The 18137-nt window shown below is 45.0% G+C and overlaps 2 protein-coding genes and 1 long non-coding RNA gene across 4 annotated transcripts; all 3 read right to left on the bottom strand.

The window, feature by feature from the left end:
• Nucleotides 1-8281: 8281 nt before the first annotated feature.
• On the bottom strand, nt 8282-9431 carry LOC123073942 (uncharacterized). Its single transcript, XR_006435806.1, has 4 exons — nt 9384-9431; nt 9206-9281; nt 9042-9100; nt 8282-8577 (listed from the first exon to the last, which is right to left on the bottom strand). It is a non-coding gene; the product is annotated as an uncharacterized lncRNA (long non-coding RNA).
• Nucleotides 9432-10046: 615 nt separating this feature from the next.
• On the bottom strand, nt 10047-11675 carry LOC123073941 (uncharacterized). Of its 2 annotated transcripts, none has more exons than XR_006435805.1 (5): nt 11573-11675; nt 11365-11448; nt 10822-11028; nt 10304-10393; nt 10047-10216 (listed from the first exon to the last, which is right to left on the bottom strand). XR_006435805.1 is itself a non-coding variant. In XM_044496926.1 (5 exons), exons 1-4 carry the CDS (start codon nt 11597-11599, stop codon nt 10355-10357), a joined length of 357 nt encoding a protein of 118 aa, XP_044352861.1. In that variant the 5' UTR covers nt 11600-11675; the 3' UTR covers nt 10096-10216; nt 10308-10354. The 2 variants fall into 2 exon arrangements, 1 of the variants encoding a protein (XP_044352861.1); XM_044496926.1 differs by having other exon boundaries at nt 10096-10216; nt 10308-10393.
• A 760-nt stretch (nt 11676-12435) lies between these two features.
• Nucleotides 12436-16739, bottom strand: LOC123077124 (protein IWS1 homolog 1). The gene is made up of 11 exons (XM_044499340.1): nt 16608-16739; nt 15962-16529; nt 15257-15376; nt 14307-14527; nt 14061-14190; nt 13882-13944; nt 13711-13788; nt 13532-13623; nt 13335-13397; nt 13081-13231; nt 12436-12970 (listed from the first exon to the last, which is right to left on the bottom strand). Exons 1-11 carry the CDS (start codon nt 16613-16615, stop codon nt 12872-12874), a joined length of 1593 nt encoding a protein of 530 aa, XP_044355275.1. The 5' UTR covers nt 16616-16739; the 3' UTR covers nt 12436-12871.
• Nucleotides 16740-18137: the final 1398 nt, after the last annotated feature.

Raw genomic sequence — 18137 nt, 5'->3', positions numbered from 1 at the left:
CTTGCTTTGAGATTCATACATAAAAATGAACGTGGGACAATGTGCTGGCTAAAAAAGATACATGAGCTAACGATCTTAATTTAGGATGAATTCCAACCTCCCCACCCCCTCTTTTTTGCTCTTTTTTGAAGCTTTGTCTTATGAAAATATATATATAGGTGCAAATTACCTTTGAACGGAATTCGTCCACACATTTCGGGGGTCATTTTTTATTTTTGTATAATTGACTGGTATCTTGTGTTCTGCTAATGGATGTTTTTTGTTCAACACTGAGATTCTTTTTTCTTGTTTCAGCACTGTAGTTTCAAACTTTTAATCACTGTCTATGTAGTAAATCTTCACAAATTTGTACTCCTATGAGTAATAACTTTATGTAGTAAAAAGACTTTACAGTAACCACAACCATGAAAGTGTCATTCTAATTTTTTTTTGAAAGCTCACTGACAGTAGGAGAGGCTCCTACTGACTTTTAAATTAATGCAACACCAGGATCAGGGGAGGTGTGGCCCCATAGTTACAAGGTATAGAGTTGAGTATTACAATGCAAACTTGTTAGAGCAAAGAGGTGTCAAAGCCTACTAGAAAGAAGCAAACTAGGGGGTGGTATAGATCAGGCAGCGGCCACCAATCCTCTGATGAAGGGGTGGAGAGAGTTTCTGGTGCGGTGTACCATCATGGACATATCATTTTTGAACCTGTCTCTCCAGGATTCCATTGATGGCAGCACATTTATAAAATGTTTATTATTTCTCTCTTTCCATACCCCCAAGCTGCTATGATGAAGGTTTCCATGAATAATGGACCACCCCAGGATCTTTTTCCCTCATGGATGAGATCCAGCCTGCATTGGGAATCATGCCAGTGCATTCCAATCGTAGTCCAACACTCAGTTGCAAACGGGCATTTGAAGAACAGGTGTGTCACTGTTTCCTCCGGGGGGCGTCACAAAGCAAACAGGTGTACACATCATCTTCCAGTTTGTACTGCCTCCTCCTCAACATGTTTCGAGTATTCAGACGATCAGCAAACAGAAGCCAAGCAAAAACTTTCCATTTGTTCGTGCATTTGGATTCCCAGATCAAGGGAAAAACTGCGTCCACAATAACATCTTTAAAGCAGAACTTATAGTAGTCACTTGATTTGAAAGCACCTAGCGCTCTAGCATCCCAGACACAGCACCATTTGTCATTCGTGTCACTATCAGGATTAATCCCCACAGTTAAGGCCTGAATCTCTTCAACTTCTGCTCTTGCCTGAGGAGAGAATGGTATGTGAAAAGCCTCTCCAATGGTGCTAGATCTCAGCAATGTCTGTATTGACACATGCTCGTCTCTCGCAAATGAAAACGCCCTCGGGTATGCAGTCTCCAGTGGTTGATCACTCCAAAGATCCTTCCAGAACAAGGCTGTACTACCGTCCCCAACTTTGATCTTCGTCACTCCTCTGAAGATGTCTGAAAACTGCATGAGATCCCGCCACCAGAAGGAGCCACATGGTGCCGAGGCATGCGGTACAACGACTGAATACTATGAACTCCATATCAGGTTCACCCATGGCACATTTAGTTTATTGTAGAACTTGTATAGCTGCTTGAGCAAAAGGCCTTGATTCTGAAGTTTAAGGTCCACAATCCCAAGTCCCCCTACCGCCTTGGGGCCGCATACGAGTCCCCAAGGCAAGAGAATTGCTTTTTGTCCCATCCCCCGTCTTCCTGCTCCAGAAGCAATGCCTACGGATTTTATCCAGGTGTTCCACTATCTTAGGAGGGATTCTGAGGGAACACATGGCATACACCATAAGCGATGACACCACGGAATTAACATAGGTGAGTTTTGATCCGTAGTCTAGCAGGTTAGCGGCCACAGAGACTCTTCTCTCAACAGACGTCACAAGAGGCATGAAATCCATTATTGTGGGTTTAGTAGTCCCAAGCGGGAGCCCTACATATGTGAATGGCATTTTCCCCACAACACAACCAAACATGTCCGCGAAATCCAGTGCTTCATCGTGCGTAACATTAATCGGAATCAGGGTTGATTTCTGAAAATTGAGTCGTAACCCAATGGACGCGGCATAGTCTACCAGGAGTTTTTTCAGAGCCTCAACCTGCTCTTTCACAGCTGGAAGAAAGACAATCGTATCGTCCGCATACTGGATTACCGGGTAGTCTGTCTCAGCTGACGGGATTGGTTTCTGAAGTATCTCCTCACGGAAAGCATGGTTGATGGCAAATTGCAACAGGTCAGCCGCTAGGACAAAAATGAGCGGTGAAAGAGGATCCCCTTGGCGCACTCCCCGTTTGCAAGTGAACTGCCTTCCTGGTGTGCCATTTAGAAGGACCGAAGATTTTCCTGATTGAAAGAGACAAGCAATCCAGTTTAGCCACTTCTCATTGAACCCCATCGCTCTCATGATCTCTATCATAGGGGCATGTTCAATAGTATCAAACGCTTTGGCGAACTCTAGTTTTAGCAGCAAGACCTTTCTCCCTGACGCCTGACACTGATGAGTGTACTCAAACGCCCAAGCTAAGCAGTCCTGAATCGATCTGCTCTTGAGGAACCCGTATTGGTTTGTATGAATAATGCGCAAGATGATCCTCTAAAGACGATTCGCAAGCAATTTGGTAATGATCTTCAGACAACAGTTTAGAAGTGTGATGGGGCGGTAATCATTTACTGTTTCCGGGGAGTGGCATTTAGGAATCAGAGTAATGAACCCAGTATTAATGCTGTCAAGATCTAGGCCCCCCTCATAGAAATCCATGACAAGCTTATAAAAGTCATGTTTTATAATAGTGCAACATGACTTCATGAAGCAACCGTTGAATCCATCTGGCCCCGGTGCTCTATCTAATGGCATCTCTTTGACCACTAGGTCAATTTCATCAGTGGTGAAAGGAACTGTCAGATCATCAAGGCCCTCCACTTTCTTAATGATGTGATGTAAGTCAAAACGCATGTTGGGAGGGTCAGAGGAACCGAGACGCTGTTTATAGGAGGAAAACAGCAAGGACGCTTTACCTATATGGTCCTCAATCAGCGTACCATCATCAAGTTTAAGTGTGGATATTGAGTTCTTGCGGTACCTCTCTGTGGCCACTGCATGAAAGTATTTCGTGTTACCATCCCCAACTTGAAATCTCCGGATGGTACATCTTTTCTGCCAATACATGTGGTTATACTCCAGTAACTTGAGGAGGTGCGCTTTGAGAATGATTCTGAAGTTGGTTTCTGGAGTAGTAAGAGGTCTTTTATCCTCTAACGTATCCAAATTCAGAAGAGTTGCATTGGAATTATCTATGAGAATGGATAATCTTGAGAGTTTCTTGCTCCAGGATTTTAAGGCGTAACGCAGCTTCTTCAGTTTTCTACAGATCAGAGCCGCGGAATTAGCCGCATAACAAGGTTGGGTCCAAGAGCGTTGCACAGTGTCATGAAACCCTGAAAGATGTATCCAGTAGTTTTCGAAACGAAACACTTTGCTCTTAGGGATACACGAATCAATACCAATGACGCAGGGGATGTGATCTGAGACAGGTTTACCCAAGGGCGAGATAGTGGTATTAGGATATGAAGAAGTCCAGTGAACCGATGAGAAAAACCAATCCAACTGCACCAGCAAAGGGTCGTTCTGCATATTACTCCACGTGTACGTCCTACCTTTGATGGGTAGTTCCACTAATGACTGGGTGCGGATAAAATCATTGAAGATCAACATATCATTGGCGTTACCACCCGGCCTACTTCTGTTATCAGGTGCTCGACAGTAATTAAAATCGCCAGCCAAGATCCAATCTTCAGAGACTGGAATGTGCATACTGAACAGCCACGCCGTAAAGTTAGAGCGATCAATACCATCACATGGGCCATAGACATTGATTAGAGTCCATACAGCATTGGAGTGTAAAGAAGTGAATTTAGTTCCAAGGGCAAAAGACTCCTCAAGGAAAACCATACCAGAGAAAACAGACGAATTCCAAGCAGTAAACAGACCACCCGATGCCCCATTAGAGGGAATAAAAGCAAACATATCAAGTCGCTTGGGACAAATAGTTTTAACAAAAGCCCTATCGAAATTCTCACGCTTAGTTTCTTGCAAACATAAAACATCACAACCACTTATATCAATAGCATTACGGATAGCAAGGTGTTTTTTGTCCGCGTTAAGCCCACGAACATTCCAGCAAAGGATATTCCACCTCCTAGTTTGCGGCATCGTTGAGGGGGGGTGGAGCTTGCGGGTCGACCATCAGCTTCTCAGCAGTGAGATGCTCAGGCGACACTCCACATCTGACAATGCCAATCTCCTGGATAACTGGGATTGGTGTAGGCTCAGGGATAGACTCTGAACTAACATCCAAAATAGCAGGAAGACCAGACGGGGCCGTAGCAAACAAGTTGCGAGTGACAACAGGAAGTTTCCTTGGTTTCACCTTGGACATTCCTCTTTTGAGATCAGAAGGCTGAGGGACACGAAACCCATCATAACGGGTGGATCGAGTACTGCGACGTAGTTGGATGGTGTCCACATGACCAGACTCATCCAGAATCATTTTGCCAAAACGGTCAGACCCACTGGTCGCATCTCCATCAGAAACCAAACCAACATTCCCACTGCTCCCAGTCCTAGAAAGAGCAAGTGGTGGAATGGACCCCGACCCAGCAGGCTCAACAGAAATGCAGATAGTGTAGGTCCCATTATCCAAAAAGAGAGCTTTAGGGAGTCTGACCCAGATACAGTCCTCCCTCATGAGATCATTGCCGCATTGATTCCAGGCATGAACCATAGCAGTGCCCACAATTGCAAACAAGTTGAGCGGATTGATAGGGAACTGAAAGGCACCAAAAGAGTTGGGTGGAGAGCTATCATAGCAGAGCCTAGGAGTCCAGATGCCGGCGTAAATGAGACCAAAGGTGTCAAGCAGAGCAGCCAAAGGGTCAACAACCACGGACCTCTCAGAGCCAGAAGCACGGACAAACTGCAACCCAGGGGTGTCAACACCACGAACAAAGTTATCTGCCGCCTCAGAAATATCTGAGTACATAGACCATTCATCCCGCGGATCATCAGAAAAATTACTATCATACTCCACGCCATCCATCAGAGAGTTTCCAGTGTACTGAAAATATGTTCTGAAACTAAAGCCTCGGTACGGTGGTGGTACAACAGGCCAAGCTCCCCAGCCATTTTCTTGCATCCGTTCATGCTGCTGCTGCGGAAGCCCCTGAGCCCAAGCTTCATCGACCTGCTGTTGGATCCATTGCTGATGGTCAAGTTGCCACTGCTGTGCTGCAGACAGGAACGGCAGCTCGTATGGGTGTGGCGAAGCATTCATGGGCGGGGGGGCATCCTCATTACCAACTAATCCAGGCAGCGTGTGACGACCATTCAATATATAAACTGGCACCGACCACGAGCGCCCCATCCCTGGCAGGTGACTGGACCTCCTAACAATCAGACTATGTGGAACCAAAGCAATATCGCTGACTATGGCACGCACCAACACTCTCTCTTTGCTCTGCCCAGGTCTGTGCCAAAGCTCAAGTTTACCAAAACAGGATAGTGCTTTATTGATATAGTGATCTGTTTGATAGTCCATTGGGAAAGCAAGAAAGAGTATCCAGGCCACATACTGAAACGGACACAACCGCATATTTTCCCCTTCATCATGCGGAACGAGAGAAAATGTCATGCTTTCATCAACAGGATCCAGTTGGTGAGGGCTTTGTCTGATGTACTCATCCCGGATAAAAACATCCTCAAAAGCAACCATGCCAATTCCAATCGGATACACAAAAGCATCGGGGATATTCAGATGAAAATCATCTCGAAGAATATTAAGTACATCTTGCAGCACTAACTCCTTGCGATGATCCGGAATTGCAGGGGTAACAGTGACAATAGCATACCTATCGTGGCTCAACGGAGGGTCATCCACGACTATGGTGTTCCTCTGCAGCCGGTGGTCCGGCCCCCGCTCGAGCGCAGCTCCCTCCGGCACAAAACGGAAAGGCACAGCAGGGAAGTTCGCCATTGCCACCCCAGTGTGCAGTTTGGGGACAGGCAGGGGTGGAGGAGCAGGGGGAGGTTGCAATGACAGAGCTATGGGTGGCAGACTCGACGAATGAGAAAGAGCCAGAAGCGGAGGAGGCGTCGAGAGAGTACCTTTCTGTAGCACAGAATCCCCAGTAGTCCTGTTTTTGGGTACCCAAATCTATGTGACCAAGGAAGGTTTGGGACTCCTCGATATACTCGCTGGAGGCTTGTGGGCCTGGCAGGAAACTTGCCAGCGGAGATATAAGGCTGTATCCGCTCCACATTGGCGGCCCAGGTGGCCCAGTAATCCATAATGTATACAAATTAACTTAGACTGGCAGCAGGCAGCAATATGAGAGACACTATTGCAAAAATCACAACTAGTTCGGCGTGTATCAGCATTTCTCATGTTGCCTGAAGGAACCTTCCCAGAGTAATTAACGGAATTACGGAACTGCAACGTGCAATCAGCAGCAATGTGGCCCAGTCTAGAACAAAGATGGCATAGACCCAAACGGGCAATAATATATTGCCGATTAGGCACTGACACTAAATTCAAAGCTGCCATAATATCATCATTCTCATACTTGGCTTGCCAAAAATCAAGAATATCATAAAGGGTGGTATCCGGAATCAAATCCCAACACTTGGAAGGACAATTAATACCCACAAATTTCTTGGTTGGCAATATATCCTGTGATTTCACCGGAGCAAATTGACCAAAAACAATCCCTTTATCAGCGGAGACGTCCATATATGTTTTCCCCGGAGCACCTTCATACTTGGCTGATCGGGATGAACACCATGATCAAGAACTTGAATCAAACCAAATTTAAGCAATTCAGAAGATTGATGACCAATAGGTGCCTCAGAATTACGTAGGAAATCTAAATTGGTCTTGACCGCGATAGGGCTACGAGAAAGAGCCAAAGGAATACCCAACTCGTCATCATCGTAATTGTGATCAACCGTCAACCAGAAATGATGATGAGGGCCAAAAAGATTGAAATGACAGAAATCCGGCCAGATGCGGTCTCTAAGCCCATAAATGAAATGACCAACTTTATTCGAAGCCACAGAAAACCGATAGGCACGATCATGTAGATGAATCACATTGAAACCATCCGCAAATCCACCAATGCAGCATTGAAGCGCAAGACTAACTGAAGAAACGGAGAGCTTGAAAGAGGCAGATGAGAAAGTGACCACCAAGAAGAATTCCTTGGTAGAGGCAGAAGGAGAGAAATGAACCGTGGATATGAAACGACGACGAACCTGTTCAGCCACTGCAAGGCCAGGATTGAAATCCCAGTGCAATAGACCATCCATGAGAACCTCTTAGAGATCACCATGATCCATGGCGAGGAAGGGCTTGGTGGTGGAGGACACAGTGGTGGAGGGCTTGGTGGTGGAGGGCACGGTGGTGGAGGACATGGCAGTCATTCTAATCCCGAGCTCAAATGCTCCTCCTATGAACAGTATTTTTAAAAAAAATCTTCACAACAAATATTGCTTAGTTTTCTGTCTGCGGGCAAATTTTCGTGATGAAATCACATTCGTGAAGGTCCAGAAAAATTAACAAAAAACAGCTCTTTAAAGTGTTTTAGAAATATTCTTTTTAGAACATCCAACAGTGTTTGTTGCAAAAAAATGATCTTTTTTACTATTTTCAAATTTTACTGTTCACACGAGGATGCATTTCAGCTCAGGAGCAAAAACTCCATGTCCCAGCCACAACCGTCAATTTTTAAAATCTCATCTACTTTCGGTCTCTGAATGGTGAGCTACCCTCGCTTAGTTGTTCACTTCACTAGATGACCTGTCGCGCCATTTGGCACGCGAGACAAATTTGAAGCAAGAACTAAAAGACTACTTTGTTTTTTTAGCAGACAATGTTGATGTATACTCTTTTGCGAAGTGTCGTGGATCTGCATAAAAATATTTTTTTTCTCATTTGTAATGTCGTGCTCAAATTTTTTATTCAAATGGCAAGCAAATAAATTTCTTTACTTAGGCTGGAGGCTTGCATGGAATATTTCTTTCTTGAATGCGGATCAAATCATCAATATGCCACAGACAGAAGGGAAACCAAATAGCAACGACGAACAATTCAGTTTGTGATTAAGGAAAAGAATTGCTGAATTTCAAACCCGAAAGAAGGAAGCACTAAGTTAGTTTCTGCAAAATAGGAAAATTTGTATTGTTCTAACACTAATAGATTACAGAACAAAATCTGTCCAATAGAAAATTAGGCTTGATGCACTCAATACGCTTTAACGGCCAATAGTGTGGATGGCCTTAGGACTGCACAATCTCTAGGAAGCTATCTATTTATGAACAGAGGTGGTATGAAACAGAGACATGGCCCATGATTTAATCTGTTGATACTAATTACAGCAACATGCACCTGGAGCAAGAGGGGGCACAATCTCGTGTTGTTGCTCTCTGAAATAGAGAACACTTTTATATCGCTCAACATGGTGGCTGAAGTAGTATGTTCGACTGGTGGTGAGAAGGATGACCCCGGCTCCCAGCTCACTACACACCGAAAATTGGTAACTTATATCTAGGATTAAACCATTTGGAAGCTCTGTATTATACAATAAAAAAACCGAAAACAAGTTTCACAATGGCAACCTAATTAAGAACATGCTCTCCTCAGTCACATAATCATTTAATGAAAAAAGAGAAAGGATCTAGAGCACATCAGACAAGTCTACTGTGATCAGGAGCAGACAAGAACAAGGGACATTCATATTTCATCATCAATACCTCCTACTCTATACACAGCCTGTAAAAAATATAAAACTTAAAATGTTGTGAAACCAAAAGAAAACACACTGTAAAGAGATGTAAAAGGGACATGCTCGTTAAACTTTACAATCTCTTCCAAGGATTTTTTTATGAAAAGAAAATGTAATGAGTCTCATTGTCAAGAAACTCGTGATTCTCAATAACAGACCATGATATTAATTTCTAAAGTAACATAATACAAGCTGTACCTTCAAATGTTGCTTGTAGTCGCTTTCTTTTAGAATTTCCTTCATTGACCAGCTTATCCCTGAAAAGTTGGCAAGAAAATCAATTTCATAAGTGAATCTTGTGCAAACCAGGAAGAAACAGAATCAAGACACCAAAAGAGAAAACTGAGACAATCAACCCCCACCTTGTACATGACCTTGCACTTCGCCGGTCCTGCAGAATAACAGCGTGCAATGAATGAATAGGAAGATTGATCTTAGCTGCACACACAAAAATATTTGTTGGAAGAACTTTTTGCAGGGTAGTGGATTTTCTTGCTTAAAATTTAATGAGAGTGAACAAAATCTAGAAACAAAAAGTACATCACTAAGTTGCGTGTTTCCATGGAGCCGCCGCTGCTTCCCTTTGAGCCACCATAGCCACTGTTTACACATGTGCAGGTTGCCTCTGTGAACAACTCTTATTATCCGCACCTTCCTAGTTCTGAAATTAAAGGAATGGAGCACATAGTTTAAAGATTTAAGAGAATAGTAAACAACTGCAGGTTTCAAAGGTGTGGTAAATTTAACTTGCAAATTTGCATATGTAGACACCCTATAATGTAAAGGATGGCAGTGCCAAAATAACTAAGATACATGCTCTTATCTTATACGCTTTAAAACTTGAGAACATGATTGCCGCGGCGCCGCGGCGTGTGTATTTTTGTGAGAAAACATGGTAATATGTGCAGAAGTAAAGAACAAATCGCGTGGATGCTTGTTGGCATGTATAAAATCATAAGAGCATGACGGGAGAACCATGATCATGAAATCAAAATAGATGGATTGCTAGTGCAAGAAGAGAGTTCAGTTATCACCTCAGCTCACCTGGGAAGAAACAACAACTTCCATTTCGAAAAGAAAGATATACCTGCATCAACAATTCTTGATCTGTCAAGAATCCCAACAAGGGGAAGTAAGAAAATACCACAAAGATGAAAATGAACAAAAGAATACATACACATGTGAAGCTGCTGATAATGGAAGTTGACTATCAATAATGTTGTCAGGTTGCTCTTGCTTTCATTCTATTGATGTCCTCTATAGTACCTCGACCACCGAGCAAGTTTGGAAATGGCCAATATTTGTTTTTCTTGTGAAACATTCTTTGAGATCCCCACATTCTAATTTCCACGAATCATTCAGGTAATCTCGGACTGATAAAATTGCATATTAAAATCATGCTTTAGATAAACTGATTGAAACATTGAGAGAAATCAAATAATAGGTGCAGCAGTAGCAACCTATCATGCTTCTCCCTATCTGTCAGCAGATCCAACCACCACAAGGTCCAATCAGAAGCCCCAACTCACTTGCAATTTACAATCCATTTCCTACATCAAATTAGAGAAATAAACTGGAATCACCGGACCACCAACTATAACAATCAGTGTTATAGATTTTCTTCACTTATGTGAAATAGGAATTTCATGTTGTTCCTCTTGCAAATCAGGATAAAGCACTGCATGCATTTAATAAACTTTCATGTACGGAAAATTAGAGAATGCGCAGGGTCGCTAAGAGTCATCTATTACTATTAGCACAGCCACAAAAGTGCAATTATTCATAGAATATTAGCATAATTATGTGGCAAATGTTCTCTTAACTAAATACGTTGGATTTCACAAATTTAAAGCTGCAAGGAGAGGAATGGATGGATGAATTCGCAAGAGGAAATGGAAGTATGAGTCCTTCAGATGCATGGAAGAAAGGCAAACTGGAAGACCACAAACACAATACGTGTCGCTCCATTAGAACTAACCTGTGAATCAAATCTTTTAGAATCAGTATATCTGTAAATCTTATGACCGAAAGAAGGGCCATGCCTGTGAAAGCTTCTCCAATGACAATGCCTGACACAAAATTCCTCTCCATGGGATGTAGCTGATAGGTGTGATATACACAAATTTCCTCTCCTTGCAGCGGAAGACAATGTTAAGATGGGGAGAGACCGCAACACCAACAAATTCTGCAAATAAAGAAAGTTTAGTCATGAATAGAGCATCCATGTGAATCAAAACTCTACAATAATCCCCTAAGCCTTTTCATTCTTGCAACCTATGTACACCCAGAGAACAAAAGAGTGCTCATATCATACTGAAAACGCATGTAAGATTATATCTACATGCACACATATATCTTCAACCGAAGCAAAGCAACTCATACATTGCACATGATATCCCTGTAAGGATGTGCCAAGAATATCGAGAATTAATATCAAGCAAGGAAAAAAGCATGAGTTCCAGATTTAGTGAGGTGAGACAGGGTTGACCTGTAACTCACCAATCATTGAAAGAAAACTTACATGTAAATTAGTTTGTGCCTGCTGCATCATACAAATGAAAATTGTAACCAACTTCCTCCCTGAAGTAACATCCACATCCAAACTCTGGAATCAAATCAGAAATTAAGATGGGAGAGGAACGAAAAATAAATAGATGTGAATGATCTTCATAGAAAACGAAAGAAATCACACTTGCAGGATGGAGGAACAGTGTGGAGGAAGATCTCACCTGGTACTCACGCCCTCTGCTCGCCATTTACGCGGGTAGGAGGAGGCACCAGGACGGGGGCAGGAAAAGATGCAGCCTAGCACCAGCCTAAAGAGCGTGCGCTGCCGGTGGAGCCCAGGCCTCACCCTTTCCCGCTCCTCCCATGGCGGCGACCTCCGCCCGATCTGGCATCGGTCGATCCACCGCCGGGACGCCCGGATCTCCTCTTCCTCCTCCAGATCCCGCATCTCTCCTCTTCCTCCAAATCCGGGGCTGGCTTGCACGGGGGGAGAGAGGGGTTAGCGAGAGAGAGAGAGAGAGAGAGAGAGAGAGAGAGAGAGAGAGAGAGAGAGAGAGAGAGAGAGAGAGAGAGGAGGGCGACGAGGAGGGGGAGGCGAGTGGGACGGGAGGCGCCCGCATCTCTCCTCTTCCTCCAGATCCGAGGCTGGCTTGCACGGGGAGAGAGAGGGGTCAGCGAGAGAGAGAGAGGAGGGCGACGAGGAGGGGGAGGCGAGTGGGACGGGAGGCGGCGGCGAGGGTTTCTCCAGGGGAGCGGCTGCAATTTATAGCCCTGCACGTAAAAAGACTAAAATGCCCTCGGCAGGGTTTAAAATTTACAGGCGGTGGCACCAATTTAGGGGCGACGTGGAGGGCTTCGTTTTAGGGGCGACGTGGAGGGGTTCGTTCTGCCTAGCAGTATAGGAGGGTTTATATGTTCAATGTTCAGTCATTTTTAGTAACAAACTTTATATTAATTTTCCTTGTGTACATTCCTTGCTAATATCTATAGTTATAATCTTCATTCAAGTACAGTTTGTACAGCACAACATTTTCTAGTTGCATGAAAATCCTAGCCAAGCTTCACTATCTATGACCATAGTCACTCAAGCACAGTTAATCTGTTTATTGCGCCATGTTTCGATTATATAATGCATCAGGCCCTTCCAGTACAAGTAGAGATGCATGAAAAGCCAGTCAAAAGATTCCAACTTAAACTTACAGCCCAGTCAGGTGCCTTTCTCAAACATGCCAAACATTTGTACAGTAAAGGCACCATGCTGTAATCGTCCACAATAACGGTATTATATATGAGCATCTGATAAATAACCCAAATCACCAAGTTTTCGGAAGCTCGCCCAATGTACCCTGCCAGGCTTTGGAGAGTACGGGAACAAGTACTATATTAGCCAAGCAATTCCGTTTCCACCGATCTTGTTGCCCTCCGATGGCGATGGTGGAAGAGTGCTTGATACTGCTTCAGCAGCACGCTGCTGAGCGCACACAATCATATGCATCGCAAGGCTGTCGGGGGTGTCTAGCTTACAAGTACTTGACCATCCCACGGCCTTCAACACTAAGCTTCGAAGCCTGGAGGTTTTTCTTCTTCGGCGCTTTCAGCTGCTGCAGTTTCTTGTTCATCTGCATGCACAACATTAAGGATTAGTGATCTAACTTCCACAGCATGACATACCACATGCCAGCTAAAAAATATGCTAGAAAAAAAATCAGTCTAGAGGTGGGGGCAGAACCTTCAGCCGGCGCTGGTCTTGAACTTGTTGCTTAGCACGAGCCCGTATCTGTTCGGGGTCAATTTTGGACTGTGGACGAATGACAAAGTCCAAAGGTGATGCTTCTGGCCTAGAAGCATGCTGCCTAGAACCACTTTGCCCGGACTTGCGCCTGTATTCGGAGCACAGAAAAAATTAATTGAGGAAAGGGGAATAGTATGCGACCTGCACCAGATGTCAAATGTAACTCAAATACGATGTGTGAGTAGACTTACTGAGAGAAGTCAGCATCAAGATCATCGTCTCTTGATTCCATTCCAGAACTACTTGACGAAGGCCTAAATCGAGAGAAAACATAACAAATAAGAATACAGAATAAGGACAGCTAACTCAAATTAGAATGTTGTCATTTGGATGATATGCCATCTAATAGATCATCAGTCATTCAGTCAATGAAAAGTGCAGTACTAACTTCTTCATCTGAGGCCTCCTGTAAGGAGCTCTTTCACCATCATATGTCCTCATATCCTCAAATCTTGTGCTCTTTTGGAATATTGGTCGACTCTGTATTTGTTCATTCACAGTTAGTCATATATAAGACTATGAACCTTCAGCACCAAATAGAAATGATTAGGAAGAACAAGAAATTACCCATTTATCAACCAGTTCCTTGGCTAATTTTCTGTTGGAAGTAGTCTCCTCGTCAGATTTTGACAAAAACATAATAACCTAGACATCGATAATGGGATATAGTCAGCAGTTAAGCACACCCCCAATAATCTGAACAAAACTTTCCAGAATGCAATCCTTAAGAAGACATACCTTTCCCAAGCCACTTTTCTTGAGCTGCTCTCTTCTGTCGAATTGCTCAAGATCAATTGGGAACTGTGTAAACAGAAACAAATCTTAAATGAGAAAGTAGGTCCCGAAGTATAACAGTGCTCTTATGCTGTAACTAATGTGGTTCCATGTCTCAGAAGGGAAAAAAAGTTTTTGCCTACATCAGATAGTAACTTCAGTACAGCAGATCGAATATTCATATTGGGCATGCTCCCATCAGGTAGAGGCTCAAGCCAGTTCTTCAGAAGAGTGAGTATTCCATGATCAAGGAATTCCTGCTGGAGATTCTTCCTGTGAATAGTCATATACAAATGATAAGAATTAGAACTAGTTACAATAGATAGCAACCAGATTAGCACCAGAGAGAAAGTTCTGATGCTACGAATGACTACATCTGAATATCTTACTTTGAGAGAACTTCTATGAGGAGCGGAAGCTTCATGAGTTTGTTAATGGCTGGTTTATGTTGCCTATTTAGGTTGGCATCTTCTTCAGAGGCTACTTCAAACTCAGCAATGAACTGTTCAACTATAAGACCAATATCTGCACGTGGTCGGTCATTCTTCTTCTTCTTCTTACCACCCTTAAAGAGCCGCTCAATTTCGTCGTCCTCTTCAGCTTCCTCTGCCTGTAATGAAAAGAACAAATTCACATCGTGCTTACGCAAACAAGAAACAAACAGGGTCAACAAAATGTTCTGTAATAAATCCCAAAAAATGTAAAAGCATGTCATTTTAATTGGAAACTGCTAAAATACGACAGGGTGTCAAAGCTCAGTCAAAAAGGCCCCTTTACCCCGTAAAACTACTATCTATTCCCCAGGGTTATCTGATTACATGACAGGTATATACTAGCATCATTCTTCTAGTTGAATACCAGCACCCATTAAGACAATCATAGCACATGACATATGTGTATTTCGTTATTCACCCAGGAAGTCCATAACCTGGCCGGCTTGGAAGTCACCATGATAACCATTGATATGAAATAAAACACCCTAGCCAAAGCCCATGTAAACCATTGATCTGATGTAGGGGCAAAATACACAATGAACACCTTAATCGGTTACCTTGCGTGAATCATAGGGCATGACATATTTATATATCGTTATTCACCGAGAGAGTCCATAACCTTGCCGGCTTGGAAATCATCATACTAAACCATGGATATATATGAAATAAAAAACTTAGTCAAAGCCCATATAAACCATTGGTCTGATGTAGGGTTAAAATACATTGATCACTTCAATCGGTCACCTTCAGCTAAAGAAACCTTTGATTTGACCATTACGATGTTTTGTCTAAAAACTGAAACTAAAAGAATTAACAATGGTATATGAGCAGTTAAGTATGAACACCTGTGCAAAACGTCGAGGAGAGTGGCCATCATTATCATTGTCATAACGGTCAGCTGGGTCAACCCCAGTGTCATCGATGAAATTATCATCATCTAAGGTTCTAACACCTTCTTCATCATCCTGTTCCATGAGAAAAAGATGTTAGCACAGCCAGTTAATTTGCCGCTATCATGGAGCAGAAACAAACTCAATTATCATGGCAAGAGAAAAACCTTAGGAAACAAAGCATAATTTAAAAATATGGTATTATGCACATAGAATTCAGTGGAACAGTGTTCCAATTAGTATCATCAGAACAAGAGGCTGGCGACAGGTTATCATCAGAACAATGGATCAAGGAGAACAGTTCAATATCCTGAGAAGAAACCAAAAGCTATCCCAGTTATCTCTAACAGAGCTTTGCTTGCAAAATTAAGACAGCAGAATCTTGATGGACCCGGAACAAATGCATTGCCTAAGCACAACTGGTTCAATAATAAGCACAAACACTTAATAAACATACAAATAACATCAACTTAACCACAGTTTAACCAATAGAATCACCACTTCAATCTGGATTATCCTAGAACCCTTTCTAACCAAGCTCATGAGCTGCTAAAACCGATATAAGGCGCAAGTCTTTACTACTACAACATACAAGCACCTACAACTGATAAAGAGTGATGAACAACAGACTGAAAGAAGATTGGAAGCAATGGTCCTCACCTCTGAGCCGTCCCCGGCGATGGTATTCCAGAGCTCCTGGATCTCCTTCTCCCCCTCTTCATCCTGATCCTCACCCCTATCCCCACCCCCGCGTCCGCCGCCGGAGCCCTTGCCGCCCGAAGACGAGCCCCTCTTCTCCCTCACCATGCCCACGTCCTCCTTCCTCCTCTTCTTCTCATGCTTGTCCTTGCCGCCGCCCCTCGCGAGGTCCCTGAGGCTCGAGGACCCCTTCCTCTTCCTGTCGGCGTCCGGGTCCCCGCCCACGTCGTCGTCGGCCAGCCCCGCGGCCGCGTCCTCGCCCCAGTCCTCCAGGTCGTCGGCGGGCATGCCGCCGCCGCCGTCGCCCTTCCCGCCCCCGCCCTTCTTGAGGAGGCGCTTCCGGGGCCTGGAGGAGGACCCGTCGTCGCCGCCGCCGCCGTGCACGGGGGTCGGGGAGCGGTCGCGGTTCCAGTCGGCGCCGTCGTCGTCGAGGTCGTCCTCGAGGCCGTCGTAGGGCTGCGCCCCGCGCTCGGGCGAGGGGGAGCGGGCGTCGGGGTCCATGAGCTGCTCGCCGTCCTCGTCGAAGAAGCTGCGGCGAGGGATCGGGGGGTTAGCGCGAGGTGCGGGAGAGGGGGGGAGGGCCGGGGGAGGGGGGGAGGGAACTTACTCGTCCATGGCGACGTCGGCGAGATGCGGATCGGAACCCTAGCCTCGGTGTGAGTGCGTGACAGAGATGGATTAGAGAGGAGGAGCTGGAGCAGGAGAAGGATCGGGGAAGGAGGAAGAGATCACCGGGCCGCCCTCTGGGCTTTGGGTTAGCTAGGGGCACGTTTAAGCCCATTGGTTACCGCGTCGTGCGTTTGGGGCCTTTGGGCCCATTGGTTAACTCGTAGCAAGGTTCATTGATGAAATGCACATGATAAATGACAAGCAACATGCCTAGGTGTAAAAATCCCCTTGAGTTAGGGTTTCCTGTCCTCCAGGAGACGGTGGTCGCTTTAGAGATCCACGATCCCCTACCCTTCCCGCCGATTGTTCCTCGTCGGAGCTCATCTCTGGTGACGGCAATCTAGGGAGACGCTAGGGAACCACCGCTCGCGGAACAACAGTTTTCTTCGGGCGAGAGTTACAATGGATGAACCATCTTCAAGCTCGGGCATGGCCGTGAGCGATGTGGAGGCGATGATGAAAGAGCTGGGGCTTAAGGAAGATGACCTAGAGGACGTGGTGATCGAGGTCGACGAACTTCCGCTAGAGGCATCCAGATGGATGGCGCTGCGCTCGTGTCCACACGTACAAAACCTACAGTCAATACTGGTATTTTCGCAATATGCGAGTGGCTTGGGATCTTGCCCAGGAGGTGAAGATCCGTCCCCTCGAGGAGAACCTCTACACTTTGCAGTTTTCCTGCCTGGGCGATTGGGAACGTGTGATGGAGGAGGGGCCCTGGACCTTCAAGGGGAAGACGGTGGTCCTATCACCGTATGATGGCTTCACAAAACCATCCACGATTGAGCTAAACAAGGTGGAGATCTGGATTCAAATCCACGACCTACCTGATGGGTACTTCTGCAAGATCAAGTCTTTCGCGGCCACGGTTGGTGAGTTCATCTTCGTCAAGCCAAAGTCCCAGGATTTCGAGGGCAACTTCTATAGGGTTCGGATCAGAATTGATGTCAGAAAGCCTCTAAATAATGCTGTGTCGCTTCTCATAAAGAAGAACAAGGAGGTCATCAGAGAAATTTCCAGGGTCAAGTACGAAAGAATGCCGGACTGGTGTGCGGTTTGTGGTCACCTCAGCCACAAGTACAAGGAGTGTGGAGATGGAATCCATCTCCCGGCAGCACTGGTTTACAAAGACCTCCAAGCGGTATGGTACAGAGGACCAGGGCGCAGCCCAGGAGCAGGACGGGGCTCTGGAAGAGGACGCGGCAGGGGTCGCGTAGGTTTTGGTAGAGGCCAAGGCAGGGGCAGCTCTCAGACTAGTCAGTTCTGTGAAGATCTCAGTGTCGAGAGGACCGATACAGAGATGGAGGATGTTGACAAGAACCGGAAGAGGGTTGCCCCAAATCAAACGCTGATGTTGCTGGCTCATGGCCAACCTTCTGACAGGAGCAATGTGCCGGCCCTCCCACCTGAGACTGATGGGAAGCTAAAGCTAGCCTTAACCTCCTCAACTGTGCCAGAGAGCCCATCT

This window comes from Triticum aestivum, chromosome 3D, assembly GCF_018294505.1.
Source record: "Triticum aestivum cultivar Chinese Spring chromosome 3D, IWGSC CS RefSeq v2.1, whole genome shotgun sequence".
In the NCBI taxonomy this organism is placed as follows: Eukaryota; Viridiplantae; Streptophyta; class Magnoliopsida; order Poales; family Poaceae; genus Triticum; species Triticum aestivum.
Note: the sequence above shows the minus strand (reverse complement) of the source record. Positions and strands in the feature narration are given on the sequence as shown.